General features: G+C 39.4%; 1 protein-coding gene across 1 annotated transcript in view; it reads right to left on the minus strand.

Moving 5' to 3' along the window:
* Positions 1-19237, minus strand: part of VWA3B (von Willebrand factor A domain containing 3B) — a 205646-nt gene that overhangs the window by 45239 nt on the left and 141170 nt on the right. Inside the window, exon 21 of the mRNA XM_060027679.1 lies at positions 3998-4116. Coding sequence (XP_059883662.1) covers positions 3998-4116 — 119 coding nt within the window. The remainder of the gene's footprint in view (positions 1-3997; positions 4117-19237) is intronic.

The following is a 19237-nucleotide window of genomic DNA, read 5'->3' on the forward strand; positions in this document are numbered from 1 at the left end:
GCATGCTTCTAATCCTTGGACCCAGAGTCCGTGGCACAGGGCTCTGGGAGCACACTTTGGGTGGTGTTATCCTGCCCTGATCTCCCATCACAGGCCTGGTGAGATCATGGAAAGGGGCTCTGGCACGGGGGTGAAAAGCACAGACCCTGGAGCCAGACTGCCTGGGTCCAAAGCTCAGCTAGCTCCTCCTCTTATTAGCTGGGAGACTTTGGGCCAGTAGCCAACTTTTCTGTAGAAAGGGGGTAATCACAGTACCTCCCTCCCAGTGCTGCAGTGCAGACTCGATGAGCAAGTTATGTGCACCGCACACAGAACTGTGTCTCACACAGGTAAATGCTCTGTAAGTGACAGGAAGAGTCAGGAAGTGGGAAATAAGCCAGCTCGGCTCCTGTGTCTCTTGATGTTTTTAGTTCTTTGGGGTCTATTTGGAAATGGTTTTCTTTAATGATGTGGTTGATGAAACAATGGGCTTCTAAGGCTTGTGTGCATTTCTGGGGAAAAAACAAAACAAAACAAAACTGTAAATCCTTTTAAGTCTAAACCTTGAAAGTGCAGGCAGTAGAGTAGGGAGGCTAGGGGTGTGATGAGGGCTTGGGAGCTACGTGGGTCTGGGTTCAAATTTCAGCGTCTCCACTTTGCCACCATGTGAACCTGTTACATAACTTTTTGAAACACTGTTTTCTTATTGATAAAACAAAGATAACACCACCTACCCTTGCAGTTGTGAGGATTAAGTGAGCTATATGTATAAAGTGACCAGGAATAACTAAGGCTCATTCCCTCCAGCTTCTGAAGGAGGGTGAGGCTTAGACACTCAGAAACAGTTGGTGAATGTGGGTCCAATTAGCTAGGACATGTCTCTAATTTTAATTCGGTTCTTCAGAAAATATTTTTCCAAGAGGGTATTTCCATAACCTCTATTATTCCTCTGTTTTCCGCCTTCACTGAACTATTTCAAAGCACACAGGGCAGAAAAAGCGAGTGGGTGTGAGCTGAGGGCAGCAGAGAGTGTGTGAATCCGGCTCCACTGTCCCTGAAGGCAACCGTGGGAAAGTCTCTAAGCGTGTGGGACGAGGGCAGTCCTTGTGGGATGCTGGGATTTGACAAACCACAGTTTTCCTCTTTGTTTTAGGAGACTGAAATTTGGCTAAGCGTAGCGTTTACTAGCTTTCTCTACCTCTAGTTGGCAAATCCACTTGTACCGCGTGGCTCATTTGCAAAGCAACTTGTAACTAATGACACTTCAGAAGTCTAGTCAGCAGCCCAAGCAAATCGATGATAAGCAGAGGCTACTATGCCTGGTCCCTGAGCCAGAACTGATGCTTCTCCTGTGGATCTGAGGGCTGAGACCTTGACCTCAGATTCACAACACAAGCTGTGGAAAAGTCACCCCAGAATCCAGCCAACCCTGGTAATCCTCACTTAGAGCTTATGCTCAGACACACAAAGCCAAAACTGCTTCTGCAATTCTTAAAATATTGAACCAGAAGGACTCCTACACATGGGCACTAAGTGTGACCAAAACTGCTAGTTTATGTCACTATTTTGGCCAGAGGACTGTGAACTTCCCACTCATTTGGTCATCCCTAACCATACGGACTTAGGGTTATATCTGGCTTACTTGTGGTGGGAAACTCCTTAGAAACATATTGGGGATGAGATGGGGATAAACTAAGTTTCATTAATTACTTTTCATCTTTTCATATTCCGCATATCTTTAGAAAGATGAAGCAAGATGGAAAAGGGAACTGACATTTATGCCAGCAAAATTCTTCAACACTATTGAATACAAAAGATCAGGAAGCTTTGTTCTGTATAATATTAATGTTAATATTATTAAATAACAATATTAAATAAATAATTCATTTAAAATAAACATCAAGTTATTAATACCAAATAATTAATACTAATGCAATCAATAATATCAAACATTAATCATATTAAAATAAATGTTAATGATCATATTTAAATTAATATCATTTTAATAAACAATATAGTATAATATTCCTCTAAGGGTACTAAAAGGCTTTTCCGGATTCACTCATTGGAAGTAAGAAGATATAGGGAATGAAAGAGGGAAATAATTAACATGCGTTGCTCTTTGTATATAATTTACGTAACCCTCACAACTGCCCCGTGGGCCAGATCTTGCAAGTGAAGCTCACAAGTGTCCTATGACCTGTCAAGTAGCTATCTGACCTCAAAGCCCCAGTTCATGGCCTGGCATCAGGCTTTCACAGGCCAGGTAATCACAGCACTCAAATATTTGAATGAGTCAAGCAAATTAAATTACAATATGAATGATATTATATTTCATTTTGAATAACTGAATTGGATCAATTTTAATAAGTAAACTTGAATTAGATCAAATTCAAATTAAATTCCAACGGTCAAAAAAAAAATATATATATATATATTATATATATATTGTGACACCTGCTAGGAAGAGGAGAAGACCAGGGGGAAAGCAGGCAGCCCAGCGCCTGCCTTCGGGGGCCAACATCCTCGCAGGGAAGGGACAGGCCTGTACAGAAGCTGTGAGCGCTCCAAGGGCCACACGCAAGGTGGGTGGTGCAGAGTCGTTGGGGAAAGGCCTCTCTGGGGAGGGCCGTTGGCGCTGAGGCGAGAAGGGAAGAAAGAGGACAGCTGGTGGGAGGGGGCAGGAAGAGGGGCAGTGGAGCTTCAAGGCAAGGGAAGGACTGCCTGGTGCAGGGGCGGGGAGGCGGAGAAGAGGGCCAGCACCAGTAAGAGGGTAACTACAGAGCAAAGTCTCAGGCCCACAGGGGAGGGCGAGCCTTGGCAGAGTTCAGCCTGCCTTCGAGAGAAACGAAGGGCCCACAAAGACTCAGAGAAGTCCTGAGAAGCCCGTGGAGGCAGCTGCAGGAGCCCATGCGACACAGCCTCAGTTCTCAGGCAAGGGCAGTGGAGGAGGCTCAAGTGTAAGGAGATTTGGAGAGGACCATGATGGGTGTGGGGCAGAAAGGCCAGCCTCTGGGCTGGGTCGTGCACTCCAGGCAACAGAAGTCAGGCTTTATACTTTTTTTGAACACACACTAGACACGCTGCAAAATGACAACAGATCAGTAAATGCTGGCCTGGGCCCCGTCGTTCACTTTGGCGTACTTTATTACCTTTTCCCCAACCACATGGTATTAATTAAAACCCAATTGCACAGCTTCCAGAACCAAGAATAGGCTTGCCTGGAGGGGCTGGGTAGCTCAACGTTTAATCAAGCGTGTGCACCAAGGACTAATTAAGTGCTGAGGGGCAGGGTGCGGAGGTGATTAGAGAGCTGGGAGAGGGTGAGATTCTAGCCCCAGAGCTGTGTTCTCCACCAACACTCTGAGGCAGGCTCCCAGGTCAGGCCGGAAGGAGCCAGGCCCCAGGAAGGGGCTGGGATTCAAGGACCCTGGGTCTCCTTCTCCAGCAAACCCTGGCTTATCTGCCCTTGGGAAAAAAGGCCCCCTCACTCAGTACTAACACAGTGGCTACTTAAGAGTACAGTTTTCACTGTAGTCAACTTGGTCATCTTCTTGATTTTGCTATAAAAATTGTTTAAATCAATTATCTCATTATTGTGGCGTGGTGTCACTTTACAGAATGTTAGATACTAAAATGGTCCAATTCGCTCTGCTACAAAGCAAAGCTTTAAAGAGCTCATGGAAACATGAGATTTCTGCAGAGTTTGGAAAGGGAAGATGGCTTCTCGAAAACCCCGCTAGACATACTCAGGTAAAGCACTGGGCTGGCCGAAAAGTTTGCTCGGGTTTTTCTGTAACACCTTACGGAAAGACCCGAACGAACTTTTTGGCCAGCCCAGTACTTAACGCAGTGCTGGCACAGAGGAAGCCCCTTAGGTTAGCTGCTGCTGCTGTTAATATTCCTCACGGACCACAGTTAAATAGCTGCGCCAGATGAAAAATTTAAGGTAAAAGAAGGGAAAACAAGCCAAAACAAATTCCACATCCATTAAAGAGTAGCCAGGTGTAATACTCACTTGTCGTAGGACTTAATTGCCTGTTCCACTTTTTGCTTGTAGATATTAAGCTTCACTCCTTGGGGGTTAATTAAAGTCATCTTATTTGTGTCACTGCACACATGTGCCAGAGGGAACACCTGTACGCCAATGCCAAAGGAAAGGGTCACTTGATAGGTTAACACGTGCCTTCAGAAATGGATCTAATGGCTGTACAGTATGTTTTTCTGACTATAAAATCAATACATTATATTTGTAGAGAAATTAGAAAATAGAGAAAATAAAAAAAATAAGAATCAGAGATATCATTGCTAACCTTTTCCTTCCAATTTTTAAAACTATATATTTAAAAAATACCCCGCCCCCAAACAAACCTGTTTCAGGAAACCCAAATCAGAATCAAGTGTTATCTTAATAAGCCTCTGTCAAACTGAAGGGCATAGGCGATAAGAAATAGAATATCATTGTTGCTGCTTTGTAAACTACTAGCTGGGTTAAACATCTTTCTCACATATTTATTTTATATTTGATTTTCTCTTAAGAATATCTGATTATAGTTAATATCTTTTGACCATTTTCTTTATCAATTTGTAAGAGATCCTTATACATGTCAAATAAAGAAGGCTTAGTGATCAATGAAACCACTTTCTGTAAGAACAACAGAGTACCAGAATGAGAGGGCATCTTTTTGAGTTCTTTCTGTCTGTGTCTGATGCTTCCTTCTGGGTTTGGGGATGCCTCTGATTCCATGCTATCTTAACAGCACCTGTAATATTTTACATTTACCTGTCTGCATATTACTTTGTTTCATTCACTGCTGTATTCCTATCACCTAGAACAGTGCCTGGCCCTCAACAAATATCTGTTGATAAATGAATAAATGTATGCTTGCAAAAAGGCTTATTCCATGTCTTATTATTTACATAAAAAGAAGAAGTCTAACAGGAAAATACAAGGTCTAACAGTGTTTCGATACTGTGTATGATTCCAACCACGAGGAGCATGTAGGCATTTTAGAAATGTGGGGAATCAAAGCAACTATACACCAATAAAAATTAATTTAAAAAAACCCAATTAATCATAAGATGAAAGAAAGCTTTGGCCTTGACAACAGGGACCTGTGATATTTACTTTCAGAATATTTTCTATCAGTAATTTCAATAAATTGATATGTTAATTTAAAAAAATGTGGGAATCACTTTTAAGAAGTAAATTTTTACTTCCAATCCAGATGATACAGAGCTCATGTTTTATGTTCCCCTTTGCCTTCAAAATCATACAAAAATTGTATTGTTGTTATTTAAGGAAAAAATGCATAAAAAGAAAGGAAGGAAAGGAAGAAGGAGAGAAGGGAAAGGAAGAAGGAGAGAAGGAAAAAGAAAGATGCATGGTTGATGTATTTCTAGAGACAAAAAGTTGAATAAGTCAGCAGGGCTGAAGTTGTGTGTTTGTTGACTCTTGTGGGCAAACATGGCAGGGGCGGTGGGAGCTCAACACCCAGAAAGCAAGTGGGACTCTGAGTCAGGCTCAGTGCCTGAAGCCAGCACTAGTATGAGGTTCTCTCACCCCTGCAAGAAGGCCCTGCCTGGTGAGAGAGGACATTAGTGCAGTCTAACAACCAAGAACTGAACCAAGCCATCCTCAATCTACACTATCCCAGTATCATCATGGGACAAGAGCTCTAAATACCAATGACTGGGGTACAAGGGGATGGATTTAGGTAACTGCAAAACAGAAGACAGAGAAAAAAACAGGTTTTTAAAAATCTTGTCAAAATGTGCCAACCGGGCTTCCCTGGTGGCGCAGTGGTTGAGAGTCCGCCTGCCGATGCAGGGGACACGGGTTCGTGCCCCGGTCCGGGAAGATCCCACATGCCGCAGCGCGGCTGCACCCATGAGCCATGGCCACTGAGCCTGCGCGTCCGGAGCCTGTGCTCCACAATGGGAGAGGCCACAGCAGTGAGAGGCCCGCGTACCGCAAAAAAAAACACAAATGTGCCAACGTACTAAAATTCCTAAATACACATACAAAAATGCTAAAAACAGTAGCTGAGCAAATCAACAATCAGAACATCAATTCACGTGAGTAGAAATTAATTTTACGAGCCACCTAACAATAACTTTATATGAATTATGATTAAAATTAAGTATGATTAGGTTGTTCAAAGATGTAACAGTCATATAAAAGTGTAAGAACAGAGTGCTGTTAAGAACAAATGGATGAGAAAAAGAACAGTATTTTAAATAATAAAGTCATGTAAAAAAAATAGATACTGAAATTGCAAACTACATAATTTTGCAATTAAAACATCAAGACCAAAAGAGACAAACAAAATAGCCAAAGATTCAGAAGGCTGAAAAGCAAGACATTTGGTTTGGCTGAATAGTCGAACCGTGCTACTTGTCAGACACAAGAATTCATCATGTGGCTTCTAAGCAGTCTTTGTCAAAGGGAAGAAGCCAAAACAGTGGGTTAAAAGCTGAGGTGACTGGACTTTGAAAACTTAATGAAATTTGCAGAAGTGGAAAAAAAAAACCCAACCAAACAAACAAAAAACACCATCTCTTAAAATTTCACATAAACTTTCAGAGGAAAAATAATCAGTCTCAACAGAATGAAAGACCCTTACATAGGTATCTCCCCTGGGAAAAAGACCCCCCTAGAAGTCTATAAATAGCTCTGCAAATTGCCAGCTTATGGCTCAACTGCAAATCAACCCCACGAAGTATTTAGCAGCATTACACCATTTCACCAGGGTCCGCTGGATGCCTGACTGACGGTGCGTAAAGAAAACCCATTGTTTAACGTTCTACCTCCCTCTTTGGTGGATTTGGATCTCAGGCCTTGCATGGCCATCATGGACTTCAGTGTGGTAGGAGTTCAAATTTGGCTCGTGGGTACCCACTCTCGTGCCTTTCTGCATGCAGATTTAGGGAAAGACAAAGTCATACTCCACACCTTCAGTCTGTGGTCTTAGTTTTTGCAACACGGTAGTCACGGGGAGGTCCCATGGGCTATTCTCTTTATGATGTCAAGTTTAGTGTGACTATGAGGTCATAAGGGGCATTCTCACAGGGACTTGGGGGATCAGAATCATGGCTTCCCAGCTTCTGTAGGGAAGCAGGTGGGGAGGAGAGTGTGATTAATGAGGAAACTGATACTATGTGAGAGGGAATGAAACCACCTGGTCACACCTCCTGAACATGGTTTACTTGTTACCTCTTTCTTTTTTTCTCTTTTTTTTTTTATATGAAGAGGGAAATGTAGAGACAGAGAAGTCCAGGCCATGTGATGACAGAGGCAGAGACTGGAGTAATGCAGGTCCAAGCCACGGGATGCCAAGGATTCCACCACCAGAAGCCAGGAACAGCCAAGGAAGGGCTCTTCCTTAGAGCAGTCAGAGGAAGCACGGCCCTGCCAACACTTAGATTTCAGACTTCCAGCCTCCAGAACTGTGAAAGAATAAACAAATTTCTAAGCCACCCGGTTTGCGGCACACTTTGTCACAGCAAACCTAGGAAAGGAATACAGAGATAGGAATACATATATATAACTGTTTATGTTTTCAAAACAAAGTAATGGAACAACCAACTAGCTATTGGCTGATCTAGGAATGACTTCTTGGAATGACTGGGGGGGACTTGGCTCTGCTCCAGGTGTCTCTAGAAGGCTTGACCAGGCATGTTCCCAGGCACAAATGAGTAAGCAGAAATAGCCAAGGAGCCTTAATGCCTGGGTTTGGGACTGGTATACCCTTGCTTCCGTTTCATTCTATTGGTCAAAGATACTTGCTACCTCTTATAATGCAAATCAAGCATTAACAACTAATGGGAGACGCTTCTGGACAGTGTTTGAAAATAAAAGGGAGCCTCAAGGTATTACCTACTTCAATTCTCTTGAGGTAAACCTAGAAGCCTTACCAAATTGATGCTAATCACACCCTGTGTGAGAAGATTTTAACTGTGAGGGACGGAGGGCAGAGGGAGGAAGGGGGGGCAGGGGGGAGGCGGGGAGTGAGAGAGAGATACCGACCATAATTCCTGGAATTCATGGACAGCCCTAGTTTGGGCTGATTCTGTTAGAATTTTTCCCAGTGTTAGACCAGAGATACACCTTAACCACTAATTTTGTCAATAGGTGAGAATAGTTTTATCAATTCTACTAAGAATAGTTTTATCAATAATGGGATTGTAGCTTCAAGATGGCGGAGTAGAAGGACGTGCTCTCACTCCCTCTTGCGAGAGCACCAGAAGCACAACTAACTGCTGAACAATCACCGACAGGAAGACACTGTAACTCACCAAAAAAGATACCCCACATCCAAAGACAAAGGAGAAGCTGCAATGAGATGGTAGGAGGGGTGCAATCACAATAAAATCAAATCCCATTACCACTGGACTCACAAACTGGAGAACAATTATACCACAGAAGGGAAAAACGACAAATAACATACAAGGGAACTCCCATAAGGTTAACAGCTGATTTCTCAGCAGGAACTCTACAAGCCAGAAAGGAGTGGCATGATATATTTAAAGTGATGAAAGGGAAGAACGTACAACCAAGATTACTCTACCCGGCAAGGATCTCATTCAGATTTGACAAACAAATCAAAAGCTTTATAGACAAGCAAAAGCTAACAGAACTCAGCACCACCAAACCAGCTCTATAACAAATAGCTAAAGGAACTTCTCTAAGTGGGAAACATAAGAGAAGAAAAGAACCTAAAAAAAACAAACCCAAAACAATTAAGAAAATGGTAATAGGAACATACATACATATTGATAATCATCTTAAATGTGAATGGATTAAATGCTCCAACCAAAGGACACAAGCTCGCTGAATGGATACAAAAGCAAGACCCATATATATGTAATCTACAAGAGACCCACTTCAGACTTAGGGACACATACAGACTGAAAGTGAGGGGATGGAAAAAGATATTCCATGCAAATGGAAATCAAAAGAAAACTGGAGTACCAATACTCATATCAGATAAAATAGACTTTAAAATAAAGAATGTTACAAGAAACAAGGAAGGACACTACATAATGATCAAGGGATCAATCCAAGAAGATATAACAGTTATAAATATATATGCACCCAACATAGGAGCACTTCCATACATAAGGCAAATGCTAACAGCTATAAAAGAGGAAATCGACAGTAACACAGTAATAGTGGGGGACATTAACACCTCATTTACACAGATGAACAGATCATCCAGACAGAAAATTAATAAAGAAACACAAGCTTTAAATGACACAATAGAACAGATATATTTAATTGATATTTATAGGACATTCCACCCGAAAACAGCAGATTACACTTTCTTCTCAAGTGCACATGGAACATTCTCCAGGATAGATCACATCTTGGGTCACCAATCAAGCCTCAGTAAATTTAAGAAAATTGAAATCATATCAAGCATCTTTTCCAACCACAATGCTACGAGATTAGAAATAAATTACAGGGGAAAAAAATGTAAAAAACACAAACACATGGAAGCTAAACAATATGTTACCAAATAACCAAGAGACCAGTGAAGATATCAAAGAGGAAATCAAAAAATACCTAGAGACAAATGACAACAAAAACATGATGATCCAAAACCTATGGGATGCAGCAAAAGCAGTTCTAAGAGGGAAGTTTATAGCAATACAATAAGAAACAGGAAAAATCGCAAATAAACAATCTAACCTTACACCTAAAGGAATTAGGGAAAGAAGAACAAACAAAACCCAAAATTAGTAGAAGGAAAGAGATCATAAAGATCAGAACAGAAATAGATGAAATAGAAACAAAGAAAACAATAGCAAAGATCAATAAAACTAAAATCTGGTTCTTTGAGAAGATAAACAAAATTGATAAACCTTTACCCAGACTCACCAGGAAAAAGAGGGAGAGGACTCAAATCAATAAAAATAGAAATGAAAAAGGAGAAGTTACAATGGACGCCACAGAAATACAAAGCATCATAAGAGACTAGTACAAGCTAATTCTATGCCAATAAAATGGACAACCTGCAAGAAATGGACAAATTCTTAGAAAGGTATAACATCCAAGACTGAACCAGGAAGAAATAGAAAATATGAACAGACCAATCACAAGTAATGAAATTGAAACTGTGATTAAAAATCTGCCAACAAACACAAGTCCTGGACCAGATGGCTTCACAGGTGAATTCTACCAAACATTTAGAGAAGAACTAACAACCATCCTTCTCAAACTCTTCCAAAATATTGCAGAGGAAGGAACACTCCCAAATTCATTCTATGAGGCCACCATCACCCTGGTACCAGACAAAGACACTACAAAAAAAGAAAATTACAGACTAATGTAACTGATGAATATAGACGTAAAAATCCTCAACAAAATACTAACAGAATAAACAACACATTAAAAAGATCATACACCATGAACAGGTAGGATTTATCCCAGGGATACAAGGATTCTTCAATGTAAACAAATCAATCAATGTGATACACCATATTAACAAATTAAAGAATAAAAACCATATGATCATCTCAATAGATGCAGAAAAAGCTTTTGACAAAATTCAATACCCATTTATGATAAAAAAAAAACTCTACAGAAAGTGGGCATAAGGGAACCTACCTCAACATAATAAAGGCCATATATGACAAACCCACAGCAAACATCATTCTCAATGGTGAAAAACTGAAAGCATTTCCTCTAAGATCAGGAAAAAGACAAGGATGTCCACTCTCGCCACTATTATTCAACATAGTTTTGGAAGTCCTAGCCATGGCAATCAGAGAACAAAAAGAAATAAAAGGAATACAAATTGGAAAACAAGAAGTAAAACTGTCACTGTTTGCAGATGACATGATACTGTACATAGATAATCTTAAAGATGCCACCAGAAAACTACTAGAGCTAATCAATGAATTTGGTAAAGTAGCAGGATACAAAATTAAAGCACAGAAATCTCTTGCATTCCTATCCACTAACAACGAAAGACCAGAAAGAGAAATTAAGGAAACAATCCCAGTCACCATTGCAACAAAAAGAATAAAATACCTAGAAATAAACCTACCAAGGGAGGTTAAAGACCTGTACTCCGAAAACTGTAAGACACTGATGAAAGAAATTAAAGATGACACAAACAGATGGAGAGATATACCATGTTCTTGGATTGGAAGAATCAATACTGTGAAAATGACTATACTACCCAAAGCAATCTACAGATTCAATGCAATCCCTGTCAAATTACCAATGGCATTTTTTACTGGATGGAGACACAAAAGACCCTGAATAGCCTAAGCAATCTTGAGAGAAGAAAATGGAGCTGGAGGAATCAGACTCCCTGACTTCAGACTATACTACCAAGCTACAGTAATCAAAACAATATGGTACTGGCACAAAAACAGAAATATAGATCCATGGAACAGCATAGAAAGCCCAGAGATAAACCCATGCAGCTTTGGTCAACTAATCTGTGACAAAGGAGGCAAGCATACTCAATGGAGAAAAGACAGTCTCTTCAATAAGTGGTGCTGGGAAAACTGGACAGCTACATGTAAAAGAATGAAATTAGAACACTCCCTAACACCATACACAAAAATAAACTCAAAATGGATTAAAGACCTAAATGTAAGACCAGACACTATAAAAGTCTTAGAGGAAAATACAGGAAGAACACTCTTTGACATAAATCACAGCAAGATCTTTTTTGACCCACCTCCTAGAGTAATGGAAATAAAAACAAAAATAAACAAATGGGACCTAATGACACTTAAATGCTTCTGCACAGCACAGGAAACTATAAACAAGACCAAAAGACAACACTTAGAATAGGAGAAAATATTTGCAAACGAATCAATGGACAAAGGATTAATCTCCAAAATATATAAACAGCTCATGCAGCTCAATATTAAAAAAACAAACAACCCAATCCAAAAATGGGTAGAAGACCTAAATAGCCATTTCTCAAAGAAGACATACAGATGGCCAAGAGGCACGTGAAAAGCTGCTCAACATCACTAATTATTAGAGAAATGCAAATCAAAACTACAATCAGGTATCACCTCACACTGGATAGAATGGGCATCATCAGAAAATCTAGAAACAATAAATGCTGGAGAGGGTGTGGAGAAAAGGGAACCCTCTTGCACTGTTGGTGGGAATGTAAATTGATACAGCCACTATGGAGAACAGTATGGAGGTTCCTTAAAAAACTAAAAATAGAATTACCATATGACCCAGCAACCCCACTACCCGGCATATACCCAGAGAAAACCATAATTCAAAAAGACACATACTCCCTAATGTTCATTGCAGCACTATTTACAATAGCCAGGTCACGGAAGCAACCTAAATGCCTATCGACAGAAGAATGGATAAGGAAGATGTGGTACATATATACAATGGAATATTACTCAGCCATAAAAAGGAACGAAATTGGGCCATTTGTAGAGACGTGGATGGACCTAGAGACTGTCATACAGAATGAAGTAAGTCAGAAAGAGAAAAACAAATATCATATATTAATGCATATATGTGGAATCTAGAAAAATGGTACAGAGGAACTGGTCTGCAAAGCAGAAATAGAGACACAGATGTAGAGAACAAACGTACGGACATCAAGGGGGGAAAGCGGGATTTTGGGGGTGGTGGCAGTGGGATGAACTGGGAGATTGGGATTGACATGTATACATTCATATGTGTAAAACAGATACCTAATAAGAACCTGCTGTATAAAAAATAACAATAAAATAAAAATTAAAAAACATGATAATAGTGTTTATCTCTTACTCTTTGCCAAGTACTAGGCAATCTATATATTTTCTCATTCAATCCCTCTATAGATGTATACATTGAAATGCAGTTTTGTTATTTGGTTTTCCTCTCCACTGAACTCTAGTTTTTTATTCCTTTAAAAAATATTAGTTTCTAGCACAATGCATGTACAAAGTAACCACTTACTGAATACGTAAAAGACTAAAGTTATATAAATTCAAATAATGGCTGAGGCCCCAACATTTTTAGAAGTTTATCTCTATTATAAAATACTGTGTTTGGAGTCTACCAAATTTGAGTTCTCGGTGATTGAGGCACGAGATGAGCGTACCTTTGCTATTTTAAAAGAGGTGTTTGCCAAGAAGGTTAATGATGTAACCAAGATTTTAAGAGATATATTTAGCTTACACAAGAAAACTATTCTCAAACAATAAAAGAAAAAAATTAAAATTGAATGCCACTTTCACTTAGCAATTGGCAGGTGTTTTTTGTTTGTTTTAATGTTACTGCTCTAAGTGACAGCAAAGATGTAGGAAAATAGGCACTCTTAAAATTCCAAGTAAACTGCCCAATAATGGGGGGAATAGTTCAATTAATTGTAGTAATTCATGTTATTGAATATTAGCACAACCATTAAAATTCATCCAAAATTGGTCATTACAGGGAAATATGTTCATAAGATATGCTAAATGAAGAAAGGGGGATACAGAACTGTACACACAGTTATTAGCTGTTAAAGTAGTACAGGAAGAATTCTACCTGACGACATTCTGGCTGTGTTTGTAAGCCATCCCACAACATTTTGAAAATAAGAAAACAGTGTAAACTGGTGTTTATATATTCATCACTCAACACTAACTGAATTCACCAACTTCACTGTTTTTCAACTAAATCATTTCTTCCAATAAATATCCCAGAGCCTGCTGTCAGACTGGCCAAGGAGGGGTCTGATTGGATGTGAGTAATGAAAATGCAAAGGCTGTGCAAATCCCACGTGGCTGACCCTGAACACGGTGCAGTGACCTTATAGTTGGGCAAACTGCTGAGTGCTGAAGCTTAAACCTCTGCTTAAACAGAAACATCTCCAGGCTCCACAGAACAAATTGAAGGTGGGGCTACAAAGTGAACTGGGAAAGAGAAGTGTCAATCAGATCGTTCATAAACCCATGAAAATATGTTGCTTACTACAGTGTAGGTTATATCTCACAAATTTCAATCTAAATTTTTAGAAAATAAAAAAAAAATTTTAATATAAATTTCAATTAAATTGCTAGTGAGGTCACTAGCATTTTAATTGGTATAGTAAATGAGTATTTGCTGGCATGCAATAATATTTGAAATAGACTGTTGAGTAAAAATCAAGGCACAGAGTATCTTTAGTTCAACTTCATTTTGGTAAAACAAAAACAAAGAACAAAGGCTATATATGTAGTGAAAAAACTTTGGCCAGATAACCACCAAACAATTCATATGTGAGGAATTATATTCTATTGTTTCTTTTCTACTTATCTGTAGTTTCTAATTTTTCTACACAATGAATACATATAGCTTTTGTATTAACTGTCCTTCTAGATTTTTTAATTAAAATAAACTTTTCTATCAGTATCGTTTTCATTGCTACTATATTTGAAAGCAACAAGATGCCATGCCCTTAGCAGCATCCCTAACATTCCTCGTCAGCTAAATGATGAGATAAAAAGCCACCTCACTATGTTGGTCTAAATTTTCCATCAGATACTTTGATGAGATCAAATGTTTTTCTCAAAACCTAGTCTGAGGGCTCACCACGTACCAGATTAGGGACCTTTGCCATGACCCATCGGGAGTCAGTGACAGAGCTGGGGTGCAGGCCCAGGCTACCTGATCACAAAGCTATGTGCTGAACCCAGATTAGGGCAAAGCAGGAAGCCTTGATGCAGTGCTGGTAAGACATGATGATGATGGTGGTGGTGGTGGTGATGTAGTGGACTTTTCAACGATGCAAACTAATGTTCCCAAATTGTTTCTTTTTTTTCAAAGGCACTGGCAATAAAGAGCTTTAAATTCCAGATTCATCAAATACCTAAAGCAGTTTTACTCTGTATATGACTTGGTGATGAATTAATCTTTTTGAAAGAGCTAAGATTAAATTTATCTGGTCCACTGAAAGTGCCAGTTAGCATCTTGTAATGAAGAGTTGCTAGGGCAACCTCCCTGCTCAACACTTCATTTCCAAGGTGACAGATTTGATGCTGGCCCAAGAAACATGAAAACCAAAATAGCATTGTGTTCCAGAAGAAGAAACAGCCCATACATAAGTCATGAATGAAACAAGTAGCCGGGGATAAAGCCAAATGCTGCTTTACGATTCTACCCAGACAGATGTGGCTGCACACAGAACACAGGAGTAAAAGGCAATTACAATTCTCAGTGAAGTGGGTTAAGATTCATGTCTCCTTTTCAGCTCCAGTCTACTTTTTCAGAAAACTGTTAGGTCCAAATCTCAAAAAGCTATATATCTCACTCAGTGGGATTATATTTTTCGATCACTGTTTTCCCATTCTTTCCATCAGAGAAAATATTAAATAAAAGATGTTAAGTGGGCTTTGAGGGTGAAATGGGAATTTATTGCAGTATATTTCCTTCATCATCATGATTCTTGCTCTTATGAGCAATAATGGAGGGGGGAGAGCATGTCGTGTGCTATGTACCCACAGGCTTGTGATGAGAATTTACAAAGCCACAGAAGGCACGAGCACAGGTGCCCATGGTGGAATGCACGTGAAAAAATATACAGCCTCTTCCCTTGGCTTTGCTTTCTGGAGTCAGAAGACAGGTTCTCCAGAAAAACAGGACCCTCACTACTCTTCCATTTTTTCCTTCTTGGAAGTCACTCAACATTTTTCTCTCTCTCAGCCCCATGTGGTTTAGTCCTGTCGACTTGACTTTATATAGAGCCTTGGATCCATCCTCAGCATTGTCACCTGGGTCACAGCCACCTAGACCTTGCCTCCTGACTGCCCCGCTTCGTTCCAGCCTTGAACCTCTACAACCCTTTTCCACATAGTAGCCAAAGACCAAACCTGATCTTCTCTGTCCTCTGCTAAAAACCCTTTGGCTTCCCTCAGGATGACCTTCAGAAAATCCTTAACTCGACCTTCACCAGCTTTCACACCTTCCTCCAGTTGCACTAAACTTTCTTTGGAACGACACACGTCCTCTGACCCTTAGACTTCCCCCTAGGTCACTCCTCACTCCCCTCCACCTCATCACCCTCGTAACTCCTCCTCCCCTAGGTCCAAACCTGGACTGATCAGATCCCCCAGGTCTGAACTTCCCAGGCCAGGTCCAAAGCGCCCTCTGCCAACTCAAGGTGGTTAGGGGCCTCTCTGGCATCTCCACTCTGCTCTTCCCACTCATCACATTTAACTAGAACTTCTTATTTTAATTGCTAGTTCCTCCATGAGATTGTAAGTTGTGATTGGGTAGGCTGTAGTCTAGCCCAGTTCAGAGCCTGCATACGGTAGGCAATGTAATATTTATTGAATATTTTTATAATAAAAGCCAACGTTTGGGCTTCCCTGGTGGCGCAGTGGTTGAGAGTCTGCCTGCCGATGCAGGGGACGCGGGTTCGTGCCCCGGTCCGGGAGGATCCCATGTGCCGCGGAGCGGCTGGGTCCGTGAGCCATGGCCACTGGGCCTGCGCGTCCGGAGCCTGTGCTCCGCAGCGGGAGAGGCCACAGCAGTGAGAGGCCTGCGTACTGCAAAAAAAAAAAAAAAAAAAAAAAAGCAAAAAAAAGCCAACGTTCATTCAGTGCTTGCAGCCCATTATATGCATTACTTCTTTTTATACTATATATATATACCTATACTATATATATTCACTATACTATACACAGTATAACAGTCTCAGAGTAGGTATATTATTATCCCCAGAGTCCAGATACATTGCATACAGCCTGGAGAGCAAATTTCAAAGTGCTGCAGTGAGTTACTATGTTTATTTCTTCTAAATATGAGGAGAGGACAAGTTGAATAAGATATCTGCACACTAAGGTCTGCACACTATTTTTAGCGTTTTCAAAGTATCTCTATACTTGTAGAACTAATGCTTATCAACAAGTATGATATACAGTTAGGAAAATGGCTGTCTTTCTGAATATAAACTAGTGGAAATATAGAATCTATCTGGAGGGTCATTTGGTTTAATCTGTCAAATATTTAAATGTACACATCCTTTGGGTCCAGCAATCCATCTATCACAAAGACAGACTTGTAGAGGTGCCCAGAAGTCTCTGTGCAAGGAAACCCATTACAGGATTGTTTGTAATAGGGGGAGGAAGGACACAATGTAAATGTCCATTAACAATGGGGAAGAAATTTGCAACTAACAAAAATGAGATAGACCCATATCTACGCACAGAGAAAAGTCTCTAAGACATAGGTTTTTAAAAGATAAAATAGCAAATCCATGGTATTACCTTATTAAAACTGTTTTGTATATTAAAATTGTTATGTGTATGTGTAAAAATATATGTAATGTATTCATATGTGTGTGTGTGTGTGTGTGTGTGTGTGTGTTGAAAAGGATTAGCAGGATATCCACCAAACTATTCAGAGTGTTTCCTTCATAAATGAGGTTGGTGGAGAGAGAAACTTTGACATTTTCCTCTAAAGACTTCTAAATGGTCATTCTATACAAGAATGTACTCATATATTACTCATCAAACAAAAATAAACCAATAAATTAATTAAAAATCAAGTGTCCTTTGCATTTAAACTATTTTATCTCTTGTTTTAGGTCTGTTTTTCTTAACTTTTTTTTTCTCAGCATATCTTTAATGTATGTTCAGAGTTGAAAGAACTACAACAAAAACTAAAAATTATATAAACAAACCCCCAGATCTCCAATAATCTCACCCCTCAGATAAACACTAGCAACATTTTGGCAAAAGAGAAAAGGGAGAGACAAAGAGTGCTATGTCTACATCATACACATATGTGACCAAATTAATGTTCTATCTGTGCGGTCCTGTACCCTGATTTTTTCATTTAGCATTGTATTGAGAGCTTCTCCCCATGTCATTACTTATTCTTCAGAAACATGATATTTAATGAACGTATGACATTCAATCATATGGGTGTATTTATTGGATATTTAGGTCGTTTTCAATTTTCTCATTGTTAGATATAAGGCAGCAATAATTATTCTCTGAATATATTCTTCAGTATTTCTGATTATTTCCTTCTGTAGATTATGGAATATCTACATGTGGATTTGCTGGAGGAGAAGTTGTAAGCCCTTAACGCCTCTGAACATATTGCCAAGGTTATACCAACTTCTACTCCCCCCAGCAGGATGTAAAAGTTCTAATTCCATCCTATTTTCACCACGACTGTTTATTAGTATTTTTTAACCTTACACAGTTGATGATGGGGGGAAGTTGTCTAATTTTTTTTAATTTGCATTTTTTCAAAAATGCATTTATTTGGTTACCAGCAAGAAATATTTTTCTATGTGGTTTTTGACTTCTTATTTTTAAACTTTTTCCCCTAGATTTTCCACTGGGATAGTTATCATTTTCTTATTCCTTTATGGTATGGGTGCATGTGCATTTTTGTGTGTATACTGAACCCTGATTTATACACACACACACACCATATGCATGTGCTAACTTACATGGATACACACATGCAAACACATATTTAACATATTACTCCTGTAACTCTTTGTTGTATACGTTAAAAATATTTTTCTGAGATTTGCCTTCATTTTAGTTATATGTTTTTAATGCAAAATAACATTTTTAGGTATTCAATCTATAAATCTTCCCTTTGATTTTATGTGCTTGCCTTCCTACCTTCTCATATTTGTTTTTTGAGTATTTACTTTTCAATGTATTTCAGGTTGTTGGGAGGCTTAGGAGACATGATAAGTACCAGAAAATTCTATTTCCAGGGATAGTTCACCAAATATATTTTCTTTCAAACAAAACTCAAAAATAGTAATAAAATAAGTGCACAGAATATGAGAAGCTGTCACCAAACTTCCTAGAAGGAATAAATCAGCATTTGGTTTCTCTCTCTTGCTTTTGGAAGAAGTCAAATTCAAATGATAAGTTGGTATCTGACTAAGTTGGTACCTGACTAATCTAACCTGACTAACTCAGGTTAGAGTTCACTGAAGGTAGAAATAGAATCTTCCAGTCACAAGGTCACAGCCAGGGATAGGACCGCTCACTTGAGGCAAAGTCATCAGGAACCCAGCCTAAGGGGTCATATACCCAACCTCCAGAGCAAGAACTGCTGGTCATGTCAAATCAGGATGCATATCCAACTCCATGGGTATAATCTCTTAAATGTGTCTAACAGAAAAAGTCCACCAATTCATCTACTTCTTCCAAATACATCAAATTTCAGCTACTGCGAGACGAGTTAGATAAAGCCTTTTTTTTTTTAAAATTTTCCTGCCTTTGCTTTTTCTCAACTTTTTACTATGGAAACTTCCAAATACGTAAAAAA

The sequence above is a fragment of the Delphinus delphis genome, chromosome 12, assembly GCF_949987515.2.
Source record: "Delphinus delphis chromosome 12, mDelDel1.2, whole genome shotgun sequence".
Taxonomy (NCBI): Eukaryota; Metazoa; Chordata; class Mammalia; order Artiodactyla; family Delphinidae; genus Delphinus; species Delphinus delphis.